The sequence below is a fragment of the Caretta caretta genome, chromosome 8 (genome assembly GCF_965140235.1).
Source record: "Caretta caretta isolate rCarCar2 chromosome 8, rCarCar1.hap1, whole genome shotgun sequence".
NCBI lineage: Eukaryota > Metazoa > Chordata > Testudines > Cheloniidae > Caretta > Caretta caretta.
The window spans coordinates 59,894,664-59,907,308 of NC_134213.1; the positions used below are offsets into that span (position 1 = coordinate 59,894,664).

Consider the following 12,645-nt stretch of genomic DNA (forward strand, 5'->3'; position numbering starts at 1 on the left):
GCCATAAAGCAATGTGCAATGGATGGACACACTTTCAGGGAAAGCCTTGTGGGCTATGATCTCAGAAACACGCCTTCCAGACACAGGTCTTCCCAAGGATAATGTTGCACTGAAGGAGAAACAGTAGGCAATATCCTTTATGGGGTACAACATCCTCCCTCCACATAGGCAACCAACTGCATTCAGGTGTCATGAGAAAGGGAGGGAAAAGAAGCATTGCTTCTCCTACCCCCTTGCTCCCAGAGTGAAGAGCATCAATACTGTGTTCCTCCAGGTGCCAGAAGCCATCGTCCTGGAAGCCCTCATGAAGCCACACAAGAGCTTATTTTCCCTCTTCCCCTACACCGCTGTGTTAGGGCTAGGCACAATCTAGCCTTGAATTTGTGTGCTAATGTTTGAGTGACACCCTGAATATATGAGGCCTCAAGGAAATTCTGCTGCTGGCAGAGATCTCTAATTTAATTTATGGGCCTCAGTGTGTGTATAAAGATTTAGTCATCTATGTCATGCAATCCGGTGGCTGCCTTCGTGAGGATCATAACTGTCAGTCAGCTCTGTTTTGCATCAGTTTGGTGCAGTAAAACACAGACACACATACCAGCAACTCAGAGCAGCAGAAGTAGCAGTAACCCGTCTCAGCCCCAGCAATGGTGGATGTATCGTGTTGCAAATTTTCATTAGAAGAAGCAACTGTATTCAATCCAACTTCCCAGAGAGCAGCAGTATCAGTATGTCCCACCTCAGCAGCATGTGGATTCAGAGCATTCTTCATCTCTGTGGTATCATTCAGTCCAGCCAGAAATGATAAAAGAACATTAAAGGGGAGGCAGCATAGTTGAGTAGATAGAGCACTAGATTGAGATTCAGGGAACTTGGGTTCTATAACTGATTTTGCCATAGGCCTGCTGGGTGACTCACTCCTCCATTCTGTGCTTCAGTTTCCCCATCAGTAAAATGGGGATAATCATACTGATCTCCTTTGTAAAGCACTTGGAGATCTACTGATGAAAAGCACTGTAGGAAAGCTAGGTATTATAATTTATTATTTTGTTATAGATGCACTTGGCCCCCTGCTGCAGCTGGAAAAAATAGGTGCTGGCCCTCTTACAGCTGCTTAAAGCCTTGCACAAGCATCTCCTGCTGTGTTCCTGTTGCCCCTGCAGAACCTTCCAGTCTCTTGGCCCCGCTATCACACTATCCAGGGCACAACCCCATTCATCAGAGTGATTTCCTCATCGTGAGCCACAATCCTGGTTTCTGCCAGCTGCTTGTCGAATGAAACTGCAGAAAGGATCTCTCCAGTACCATATTGCATCTGCCTACATTTACCTAGTTTGCTGCTTCTGTGGCTGTCATCCTTACTTCCTAAAGGGAGCTGCTATTCGCTGACCCCTCCATTTCTCTCTAAAGACACAGCAGCTCTTTGACGTCACCTCAGTGGCTAACCATCTGACCCAGGACCATGTGAGCATCAATGTGTCATGTGTAGACGTGATTCTGGAGGGTAGCTGTCTGGGTGATGATTCTTTACCTCATCTATCCAAATTGTGGACACCTTGCTCCATGCTGTGAGATTAGAACATGTGCAGTGTCTCGTGCAAGAGACCATTCTGTTGCTCTAGCACTTTTCCTTCCACACCCCTTTCCTCTCCTGCTACAGCTGCATGATCTCTCAGTTTGCTTGGAACCAAAGGCCTTCCCAGTCCTCTCCTCCATCCCTGCCTCCTGACACACTCACAGCCATTTCACATATTTTCAATGATGAATAAATTATGTGTATTCATACAGATATATGCCTTTTATATATAAATACTCTTAGCTATGCTGGTAAAAGCTCCTCTCTGTAATGGTCCTCACTCTGGGTCTGGCTGGGGAGCATGGCCTAGTGGTCATGACCACAACCCCAACTGCCAAGGGGGTTATGGAGAGGGGAGCCCAGGCTCTCCCATTTCATCAGGCTCTAACCCAGGGCTCTTTGGGCTACCAGTGGTCTGGCAACCAAGGCTGCTTAAGGCTGTCCTCCTTGGGCCTTTTTCTCTCATCCCTCTGGGTCAGCTTAGTCCACAGCCTACCCCCTGCTGGGGAAGTCCACACCAAAATAAGTAAAAGGGGGTTACCAACATTCAAGGTCCACAGGATAATTCCATCTCTGGGGTGGGTCCTCCCTTCCCTCAGGCAGAGCCCCTTTGGGCAGCTATGTCAGAGCCTTTTGACTTCCCACTCAGCTCTGGAGCTGAAGGTCTGCTCACCTCCAGCTCTGCCACCCAAATGAGCTAATTCCCTGCCTTTTAATTCTGCCAGCAGATAGAGCATTTGCTGCAGGTGTGGCAGAGTCGGGCTGGCTGAGCCCAAAATAATCCCTTAAACTCTTGTTGCCCAGTGTGGGGTATGTACACCCCATCACACTCCCCAAAGGCTGTCCTCCTTGGGCCTTTTTCTCTCATCCCTCTGGGTCAGCTTAGTCCACAGCCTACCCCCTGCTGGGGAAGTCCACACCAAAATAAGTCCACACCCCATCACACTCCCCAAATCTATTCCATTCCAGGCATTTAAATCTTGACCATCACCATGTTATCTGCGTACAGGGGGTCTGCTCATGTTTACTGGACAGAATCAAAAGGAACACTCCTGAACCTGGATGGCTAACTTCCATTTAATGCTGGTTTGTATTGGCAAGCCTAGCTAGCATTGCCAGACTGGCTGCTGCAATTTGCTCCCACCCCTCACTCCTCAAGTCAGTGTGGAAGTCTACTTTCACAACAGAACATTCTGGACTTTATTTGGGCTCCTCTTGGTTGGACTAATGTCTGAGAATGCATCTCCTATCTTGGAAAGGAGGTCTTATAGGAACTGTATGGCAGTTATCAGCTCCCTGTATCTGAGGAAAGAGTCATATGTTACCATTATCAGTTTGATTATTACATCTATAGTCACTTGTAGGTTTGCCTTTGTTGGTGTGGGTCTGTTGCATGTGCTACTATTGTATCCTTGTCTTTCTCTATTTTTTATAATGGTAAATATAACAACAGAGGCAGGTGAGCTGGGGAGTGCAGGGTGTTATAGCAAAGAGTCAGTTTTTGAAAGCTAAGATTGAGCTGCAACGTTAGGGGGAAGAGAATCCACAAGGATTGAGTAGACGTTATGGTGTACATCTATAACGATGGCCCATTTCTTCTATAAGAACATGCTGTTCTGCTGTTACATAGGGTTGTGTCCTATGACAATATTTCCTATTGGACTGGGAATCTAAATTGTTGTTCCTCTCTTTTTTTGTTTGGGCATAGGCTCTCTGTAAGGTTATATTTTATCCTAGAATCTAGGAGTCCCTGTATCCCATGGTGGAGCTTCAGCACCTTAGTTGGTTTAGAAAAGTTAGAAAATGATTTGGTAGGGGCTTCCCACCTGCACTTGTTGCTTGGGATTTAAAAAATGTCTCTCCTTAGTTTTGTAAATAAGAATTGCACTCTTATTTATTTTCATTGGCAGCCTCCTTTTGGCAACATCAGGTGATGGTTTCCAGTATAAAAAGCAGAACAATGAACTCTGCTTAGCTTTTTACACTTGGTGATCTGTCTCTCTTTCAAATGTGACTTTAAAAACATATTTAATGGTGTCAGCTGTGCCTTGAGGGACCAGAATTGCAAACAGGTACATCAAAAGTAAGATATGGCTCCTTCCCCCCCCCCCCCCCCCCACATACTCCCAATGTGACATTCAACAACAGGGATTTCGCTTTAGGTTGCACTTACACAAAACTGCCAAAACATGAAAGCAGCCTGTCCCCACACAATAGAGAGTTCTACCAGAATTGATTTCTATATTAGAATGGAACTAAAAAAAGAGGTTTTTGTTTTTTAAAGGACTTCATTGGTATTTCAGAAACAGTTCCTAGTATATTCATGTGATTGCTGAGATTATGTGTGACAGTGGTTCCCAAATCTTTTCACAGGGAGGCCCATCTCTTAATAATAATATTGTCTTGTGGACCACCTCCCTGTTCATTTTTTAATTCACAGACCACCTGCTTCCCATTCCCAAAAGTTCCCTGTGGCAAATCTGGGAACTGCTTCCCTAGAAAAGTAATATTAGGAAATTATTTATGTATCTGTCTATAGGTTTTAAACTCTTTTGCGAATGCAAGACACTAACAGATTTAATTATACTGATTGTGAAAGGAAAGCATCCAAAGATGCTACTTCCTGATTTGGTAGGGAAAGTTCATTTGCTTTGCATTCTTCATTCACTTGCTTTTCACTTATCTGTTTCATTTTATTCAAACTATACATTCATTATACATTTGCTTTGCAAATTTATAGATAATCAAAATAGATGTTCTCAGGTTTTAACATGGGACTTGGTGAGAAGAGAAACTTTAGAGTGAATCACTTTTAAATCACCAGTTTAATGCTCTGGGGTCAGATTGCCAAGAAGTTAGTCGTGAAAGGAAGGAAGTTGCCTATAATCAAGAAAAGTGTTTTACTTACTGACAAGGTTTCACTTTAAGGCCTGAAGAATCCAGATCCAGCTGGTCTGGGGGTAGTATTAAATCATAACCTGAATAAAAGTTAGTTAAAATTGTTATTCATTAGTACAAACCCTTTTTCTCTGAGTTAAGTCAACCAAAAGTTGCTGTCAGCACTATATAAACGTGAAATAATGAGAAAATTAGGTTTTTTTGTTTGTTTTTTAATCAAGCATTGCTATGTCTGGGGGAAAAAAATCATTCTCAGAACATTTAGAATGGACTATGGGGACTTTTCCTTAGAGAGAGGGATCTTTAATAGTGAATGGTTTCTATGATTTCTAATTTTCATGCATTTTAGCCCCAGCTTCTTGCTTTTCTGTACTTAATACATCATAAAAGGGAAGTTTGCTTTTAGCTCACTTTTCTTACCTGAGGGTCATTTTGCTGTATAAAAGGGACACAGAATGAACTATATGGTGTAATTACAATAAAATCGGATCAAATTGGCCAAACTCCTTCCTTTATTATACTTGCCAGAGAAAAATAGGAGGAAAGGTTGAGAGGATCTGCCACACATTTGGAGGAGAAGAATGGGAGTGTAGAATGAGAAATGTCTTACCAATACCAAGAGTGAGCCAGTGACTGAGACATAGCTTTTCTTTGTTCATGTTTAAAAAAACATCGAGATGTTTGTGCTCCTATGCCAGGATCACAGCCTACCGATTCTGAGTGAAACTGCTATGTAAATGAACTGGTGCATTGGAATATTTCTAGTATATGTCAGATGGTTGGTTTTTTTTTTCCTTTCTGTACGTGCATGTGCACCAGTATTTTTCTTCTATAATTATGTTTTCATTTCACAGAACCTCTCAACATTTCCACCTAACACCAATGAGACAAATTTGGTGTTGGCAAAAGTGGGTGCAACTCCATTAAAATCAGTAGGGCTAAACCCAGTTGCACCACTATATACTAATTAATTAGAGGCTAATTAATTGATGTATTGTGGGGTACATAACATATTAATAAACAAATTCCCTCTGACAGGCCACAAACCCCACAAAACATTATTACATTGCTGCAGGATATAGCAAAGCTTTCTTGTTGAACAAAAGTCATTCTCCATTGTCGCCAGATAAAAGATACATTTTTAATCACTATCAATGGTGAAATTAAGCCCTTTTTATTATTTGGTGATACCCTTTTTGAGACAGCTGAGTTATATGGGTTTGAAAGATGGCAGCTTGTCCATGTTTTTTTAATGTCATTTTCCCTACTGGTTGACAATGTGCTTCAGTTTTTGTAATATCTTAGATTTGTTTGTCTAACTGCAACCCTGCTTTAACTCCAATGATGATATTGTGATTACATCAGAGCTGAACTTGAAAGCCCTCTGATAATGGACTACCTTTTCCTTAATTCTAAAATTCCTTGCTTTGTGGTTTAACTAAAGACTGACTGTCCCTTTGCCATTTTATATTCCCGCCCTCCCCGGCAAGGTTCTGATTCTGACCCTCACTGAATGCACGCACACCTTACACAAAGTAAAACTATTTCCCCATGTTTATTCCCCTCCCCTTCCCCCACCCACTGTTCCTCAGATGTTCTTGTCAACTGCTGGAAATGGCCCACCTTGATTATCACTACAAAAGTGCCCCTCCCCCCGCACCCCCCCGCTCTCCTGCTGGTAATAGCTCACCTTTAGTGATCACTCTCCTTACAGTGTGTATGGTAACACCCATTGTTTCATGTTCTCTGTGTATATAAATCTCCCCACTGTATTTTCCACTGAATGCATCCGATGAAGTGAGCTGTAGCTCACGAAAGCTTACGCTCAAATAAATTGGTTAGTCTCTAAGGTGCCACAAGTCCTCCTTTTTTTTTGCGAATACAGACTAACACGGCTGCTACTCTGACACCTGTAACAGTAATATATAAAGTAACAGGGTAATCATATATACTTTCTTCTCATTAAACTAGATTTCAGCCAGGTAGTTAGATACATTTACAAAAAAAAAAAAACAGCATGCTTATTTTGTTTCAAATTGCTGAACTACAAGAGAATCCTGCACAGCCATGAAGTTGGAGGCATGATTCTATCACAGGAAAACATCTTTTTGGTTCTTTGGAAAAAATCACCTATGTTGAAACTATGTAGTAGGGAGTCTCAAGGAAGTTATTTAGCTTATATAGATTATATATATATACACACATACGCTATCTGTATTCTCTGTATGTGTGTATGTATGCATGTGTGTGTGTATATATATAATGTATATCTATATTTTTTCTGTATTTATCTAGATCCATCTACATCGGTCTATCTGCACAGAGGGTATCATGCATACAGGATATATATGAGCAAGGGGTGGGGCATGCAATATGACATTTCTTTTAGAGGTCTTTCTCTACATATTCTTCAATAAATATGCAAGCAATCATGTAACTCAAATAATTATGGAGACTAAACCTGTTCTCAGTGGAAAGGGATTTATCTGCTGTAAACTATTGGATATTAGTAAGATAGCTCGCCTTTCATGTGCTCATATACTGTAACCAAGGCAACCTTTCATTACTTTGTATCCCACAGGACACCAGTACTAGCATCCTGTCCATTCTAAAATGGACGCTACTACAGCTCTGGGAATCTGTATGCTGTGGTACAGTATCTTGAAAAAGTCATGCCCTTAGCAAGTCTCCCAGGTGAAGGGACAAGTGAGCCATCAACAACAGATGTCAGTTTGCCTTGACATGAACATTTGGATTTGTGTCTCATACGAATAATATAAGATTCCTATTTTTTTGGCTTTTCTAGGATTTATATAAAAATAATGTGTGACTATCTCCTCCCCACCCACACCTCTAATACACTGCAGACACAAAAGTATATGAAGAATATTACTTATTTTGTGGAGGAAAAAAAGAATCCCACAGCATTTCTTTTTAATAACTGTTCAGCTACAAAATTTTATTGGTATCGTTTTATGTTCCCTCTAGAGGATGTAATGCACAAAAGCATTGCCACGGAACATATAAAATTACAAATGAAATTTATTGTAAAAAGTAGAATGTCTTCTAGACTGGTGTCAGTATTTATTTCATTCATAAACCAAAACTGCAGGTATAATATATTCATTGTCAGCAAGTTCATGTGTGTAAATTGCCATCCAATGGTATTGACTGATATAAGACAGATATTGAAAAGACAATTTAAATTTACTCTTCCAAACATAAACTGTTCCACAAAAGCACTGTAAAAACTCCTTAAAGGTTTTGTATTGTGCTTCACATTGATGGTTAACTACATAATTTGGTTGTGTCATAATCCACTGTGTTTGGTAATTTGGCATTAAAGGCCTGCAAAGCGGATTGAATCCTCACCACCTCACTGGTAGATAGTTTGAGTCTATGACGTAGCAAGCAAGAGAACAGGTCTAGACGACGCTGGCCAGGCGGGGAGAGTTTATTTACACGGTCCCGTATCTCTAATAGCTGCAAAAGTGCTGAGTCCTGTGATCCCTGAGTATAGGGGTAGTCCAGCTGCAAAATTAAGTCCCGAATTGCTTCAGGGTCAAAGTGCATGCTGTAGCCAAACACTTGGATGTTGTTGATTTTCATGTAGCCTAGGTTACGTGAAGGATCGATAAATTCCAGGGGTTCATAGTAGATGCTTTCATTGCCATTGGGACCATTTGACTTAATTCGACTCCTCAAGTAGATATGTACTGTTTCAAAAAATGTCTTCCATTTGTTGCCTAGAGTCAGCGTCCAGTTATAACACTGAAGAGGTAAGTCCAGCTTAGTCCGCTCCCAGTCTGGGAAACTGTTTTCATTCACAGGCATGAACCAGCTTTCAGAGTGGCTGCCTCCAAAAGGGTTGACATAAACAGCTAGAACAGGTTCCAAGGTGCTGTTTTTTGTTAGGCAAATTTGAAGAGAGATACCCAGTATCATATGGACCAAGCTAGACTTGTACTTGTTACTCTTAAGGGTAAGGAGCATCCGTTTGCGCCAGGAGGGATCGAACCAGCTATTGAGGCGCATGTCATTGCTGATGAAAATGGCATGGACTTCAATCCTCCGGTCTGTTTTTTGCAATAAATACTTCATCTCCAGGTCCTGAAGATCTGTCTCAAACCCAATGTAGTGCTCTGTGGAGTCTGCCACTTCAGGTTTGCAAAGCCCTTGGCTCAGCATGTATCCGGTATTACAGTTCCCACAGCGGGTGCGGTTGTCAGGTGCACAGGTCAAGCATGCAGAGCCATCTCCCACAATGCAGGGAAGGAATCCATTGCAGGCAACCTGATCATTAGGGCAGGTGCACGAATGAGTCTCTTCAGAAAAGCTTCCCAGAAGACCATTTTCATTGCAGTACAGAAAGGACTGGATGCGGTTTAGCCAATAGATTGACGATCTGTAAAGATAAAAATAATAACAATAATAATTAATAATACAAAGAAGCTGTCAGAATTCAATCAATACAACCTTGTATTTTTTCACTTTGAAAAAGACAAAGAAAACTGATATTGGCAGCAAATTCAGACAGTATAAACATCTCTAAAATGTCAGATGATGACATCTGGAGTGATATCAATGAATATATAAATTTCCAATATAATGAAAAATCACAAAGGAATGTTACGTCATAAACTCAGTGGTGTAACAAGACAATTGGTTTATATTTTCTATTCACTGCACATCATTGCTAAGAAACCCTGTCAAGTAAATAGCTAATTTTCTGCATCTGACTTCACTTTAGTACTCTATCCAGGCTGGATTTTTATTTATTTATTTATTTATTTATTTTGGTGCTATTTTACTAGTTAAGTTGTTATTTGTGTGGGTGGATGTGTACCATCTTTCATCTTTGTTACGTAGTCTTTGGAGGTTTACATGATATTTTGAACTTTCTTGTTCTTGTACTGTGATTTACAGATAGTGAGATTTAGAGACCAAACGTTTAGCTGGAATACCAGGTAAGAGAAAACATTAAAATAAATTCAGACTGAATTATTTGAGTCACGTCTACCAGTATACTCCTATTGTTAAGCATGGGTGAATATGTCTTTCATTTTCCCCTGACTGGACTGGTAAGGGACAGTTTCCAAGAGAAACACAATATGACCAAACAGAATCTGGAAATGGCTCAGAGCAAAAATAATCTGCATTGTTTTTCTATTTTTCAGCTTTTGTGCTTGCTAGTTTTATTGATGCATTGCTTGAAGAACACATTTTAGTTGCTGCTATGTCAAATTCCATTCTTCTAATGTTGCTAAAGACGTTGTACAATTTGTTTCTCCTCATAACTATAAAATAAACATTAACACTGGAAACATATATGATCTCAAAATTTGGCTTTGTAAAAGTGTCAGTCTGAAACAGTAAAAACAAGTTAACCTGTACCCTTGCTATTTGATCTTTTTTCTTTTTGTATGTCATTTATTGCATATCAATATTTTACATGAATAACAACTCTTTGTGCATGAAACATATTTAAAAAAAAATAAAAACATGGTTGACTAAAGTGCATTCTTTGTGCTTTGAATCTAGTTGAAAGCAGACATTAAGCAAGAATGTTATTATTAGAGCTGGTCAAAAACTGGAATTTCCATCTTGCAGAAAATTCCAATATTATGGCATTTGTTATTGTCCAAATCAAGACAAAAAGTGAAAATATTGAAACTTTGCATGGAATGGAAAGTTACAAAATAATTCAATTTGGAAAGGCAAAATGGTTTGTTTGGCTTAGTTAAAAATTGAACGGTGTCTATGTGGACTGCAGTGGTACCTCAGGGAAGCTGTAGTTTTGATTAACCTGAATCAAAACATTTTGGTTTATTGAACCAAATTAAAATGTTCAGGTTTTGGGTACATTCACCATTAAACTGTGTCTGCCTGTGTTGCTATGGTGCCTCATGAAAATTATATTTAAGGTTCCTTTTGTCCCCCATTCTACCCTATGAGCTGGGTACACAGCCAGAAAATATCTCCCATAATGCATCATCATGAAGCACTGTGGCAGTCCAATCAGAGGTAAGACTGTGGTGCACCATGGGGAATGTAGTCCAGCCAAGGAGCTCAATCTGTAAAGGAAAATGGGAGCATGAGATATCTAAACTACAGCTTCCATAAGACATCATGGCAGCTCAGGTGGACACAGATTATTGTCAAATTGACCCAAAACTAAATATTTTGATTTGATGTAACAAACCACAATGTTCTGATTTGGCTCAGCCAGATATGAAATTAAATATTTTGTTTAATTATTTACCTGAAAGGTTAAAAAAAATGGCAAAATTGAAATTTTCATGCAGATATATTTTAATGGAAAATTCATAACCAGCTCTAATTATTACTGCTTCATAGTATGTATTATCTGACTGTTTCAAAAGTAAACATTACAAAAGCCTTGAGTAGCTTTGTGACATATTTACAACTAGAGCTGGGTGGGACATGGCTTTTTTGTATTGGGAAAAGATTGGTTATTTTAAACCTCCTGTCCCAAATTAAGACAAAAAATATAAATCTCAACAATTTTCAGAAACTGACAATCGAAAAATAATTTGGTTAAGGGTCAATCAAAATGTTTTATTTTGATAATTTCAAAATGCTTTGTTTCAATGTTGAGCTTTTTTACTATAATTAACTTAAATGTCAAGATTTGGACAATTTTGAAACTTTTTTCCATTTTTTTAAACAAGAAATTGCTCAAAACTCACAGTTTCCTGCTAAGTTTCAGTTAAGATGAATAAGCATTTTCTACCCAAAAAATTTCTGTTAAAAATTCCCTGCCAGTTCTAGTTTTAACTTCTCAATTATAGTCTCCAGTTTCTGCTGGAACAGAACTACTGAGATATCATGTGGCTCCTCATACTGATAGACACAAATGAGCTTATTTTAAATATTTGGGCATTATAACATTTAAAACTGGAGATAACAAATCGGTATACATCTTTTCAAGTATCCCAAATTAAAGAGAGGTCCTATAGTAGAGCGAAAGGATGGCCTTGTTGTTAAGGCAACAGATGGGGACTTCAGTTCCAATCTCAACTTCTGGCTTCAGTTCCCATCTCAAGTATATACTTTCTGTGTTAGACTGGGCAAATCATGTAGTGCAGCATTTTGCCCTGCAGCAGAAGGCTAACAACGTTTGTTTAAATGAAAGCTAAGATTTGGAAATACTGTTCTTCACCAAAGGGAGGTGCGGGATGGGGGCAAATTTCCTGTGGAAAATTACATGGATATGGAATCACAGAATACATAGTGCTCCAATTATTGCCCATTTTGTTCCTATCTTTGGAAGGCACTTCCTTTATGTATCATTAGTGAAAGCTAAAAGAGTTGATTGCTTTGCTACTATACGTTAACTACACTGGAAATAATGGTGTACGAATATACATAGTAATTTATATTAATGATGCCACATTACTGAAATAAATCTTCTTAATAAAATTCTGTCCTTGGCTGAAGGATTGAAAGTCTCATCTCAAAGGTCCCTCACTACTGCCTTTTTCTAGAGCTTTATGGCTTGGGCCTCTCTGAGAAATATCCTAACCAGAGTTCCAAAAGCTACAAGATAGAGAACATGGAACTCCAGAGATTTTTTCTCCCTTTAAATCTTTAGACTATGTCATTACTTTTAAATAATCTTTAAAAATTAGGCCTGCCCTGTTGGTAACAGTTGGAACTATACAATTACAGTATCCAGTTTAAGCACTTACCCTGATGGGGGTTGATCTGATCTACAAACGTGAATTCTAGCAGCACAACCCTCATTATCAGTTCCCAACGAAAGTTCAGTTTCTTTGAAAAGTTTTGTTCATAAATAAGAATATGTGAACAAAAAGCTTCTTGCACAAGAGAAACTCCATTATCCAGGCATGGATTTTAAAATAACTTTGTTAGTCTCTAAGATGCCACAAGTACTCCTATTCTTTTTGCGGATACAGACTAACACGGCTGCTACTCTGAAAAGTGGCAGGACAGTTATTTGCAGAATTATTGTAAAGATTCCTTTTTCTGTTTTAGGGCATCAGCAATAGAGGCCAAATCTGGCTTATTTTATTCACATAAATCATCATGCTGTCCAATTATTTTGGACATCTAAGTATTGATTTAGGAGCCTAATTTCAGGCAAAGGTTTCTGATAATTGGAGTGGTAATCTATGTTAATAAAAAAT

General features: G+C 39.2%; 1 protein-coding gene across 5 annotated transcripts in view; it reads right to left on the bottom strand.

Moving 5' to 3' along the window:
• Positions 1-7,401: 7,401 nt before the first annotated feature.
• Positions 7,402-12,645, bottom strand: part of BRINP3 (BMP/retinoic acid inducible neural specific 3) — a 291,595-nt gene continuing 286,351 nt past the window's right edge. For all 5 annotated transcript variants that reach the window (XM_048861076.2, XM_048861079.2, XM_048861078.2 and 2 more), the window contains one exon: positions 7,402-8,879. In XM_048861076.2, the coding sequence (XP_048717033.1) occupies positions 7,763-8,879 (1,117 nt within the window). In that variant the 3' untranslated portion in view covers positions 7,402-7,762. The remainder of the gene's footprint in view (positions 8,880-12,645) is intronic.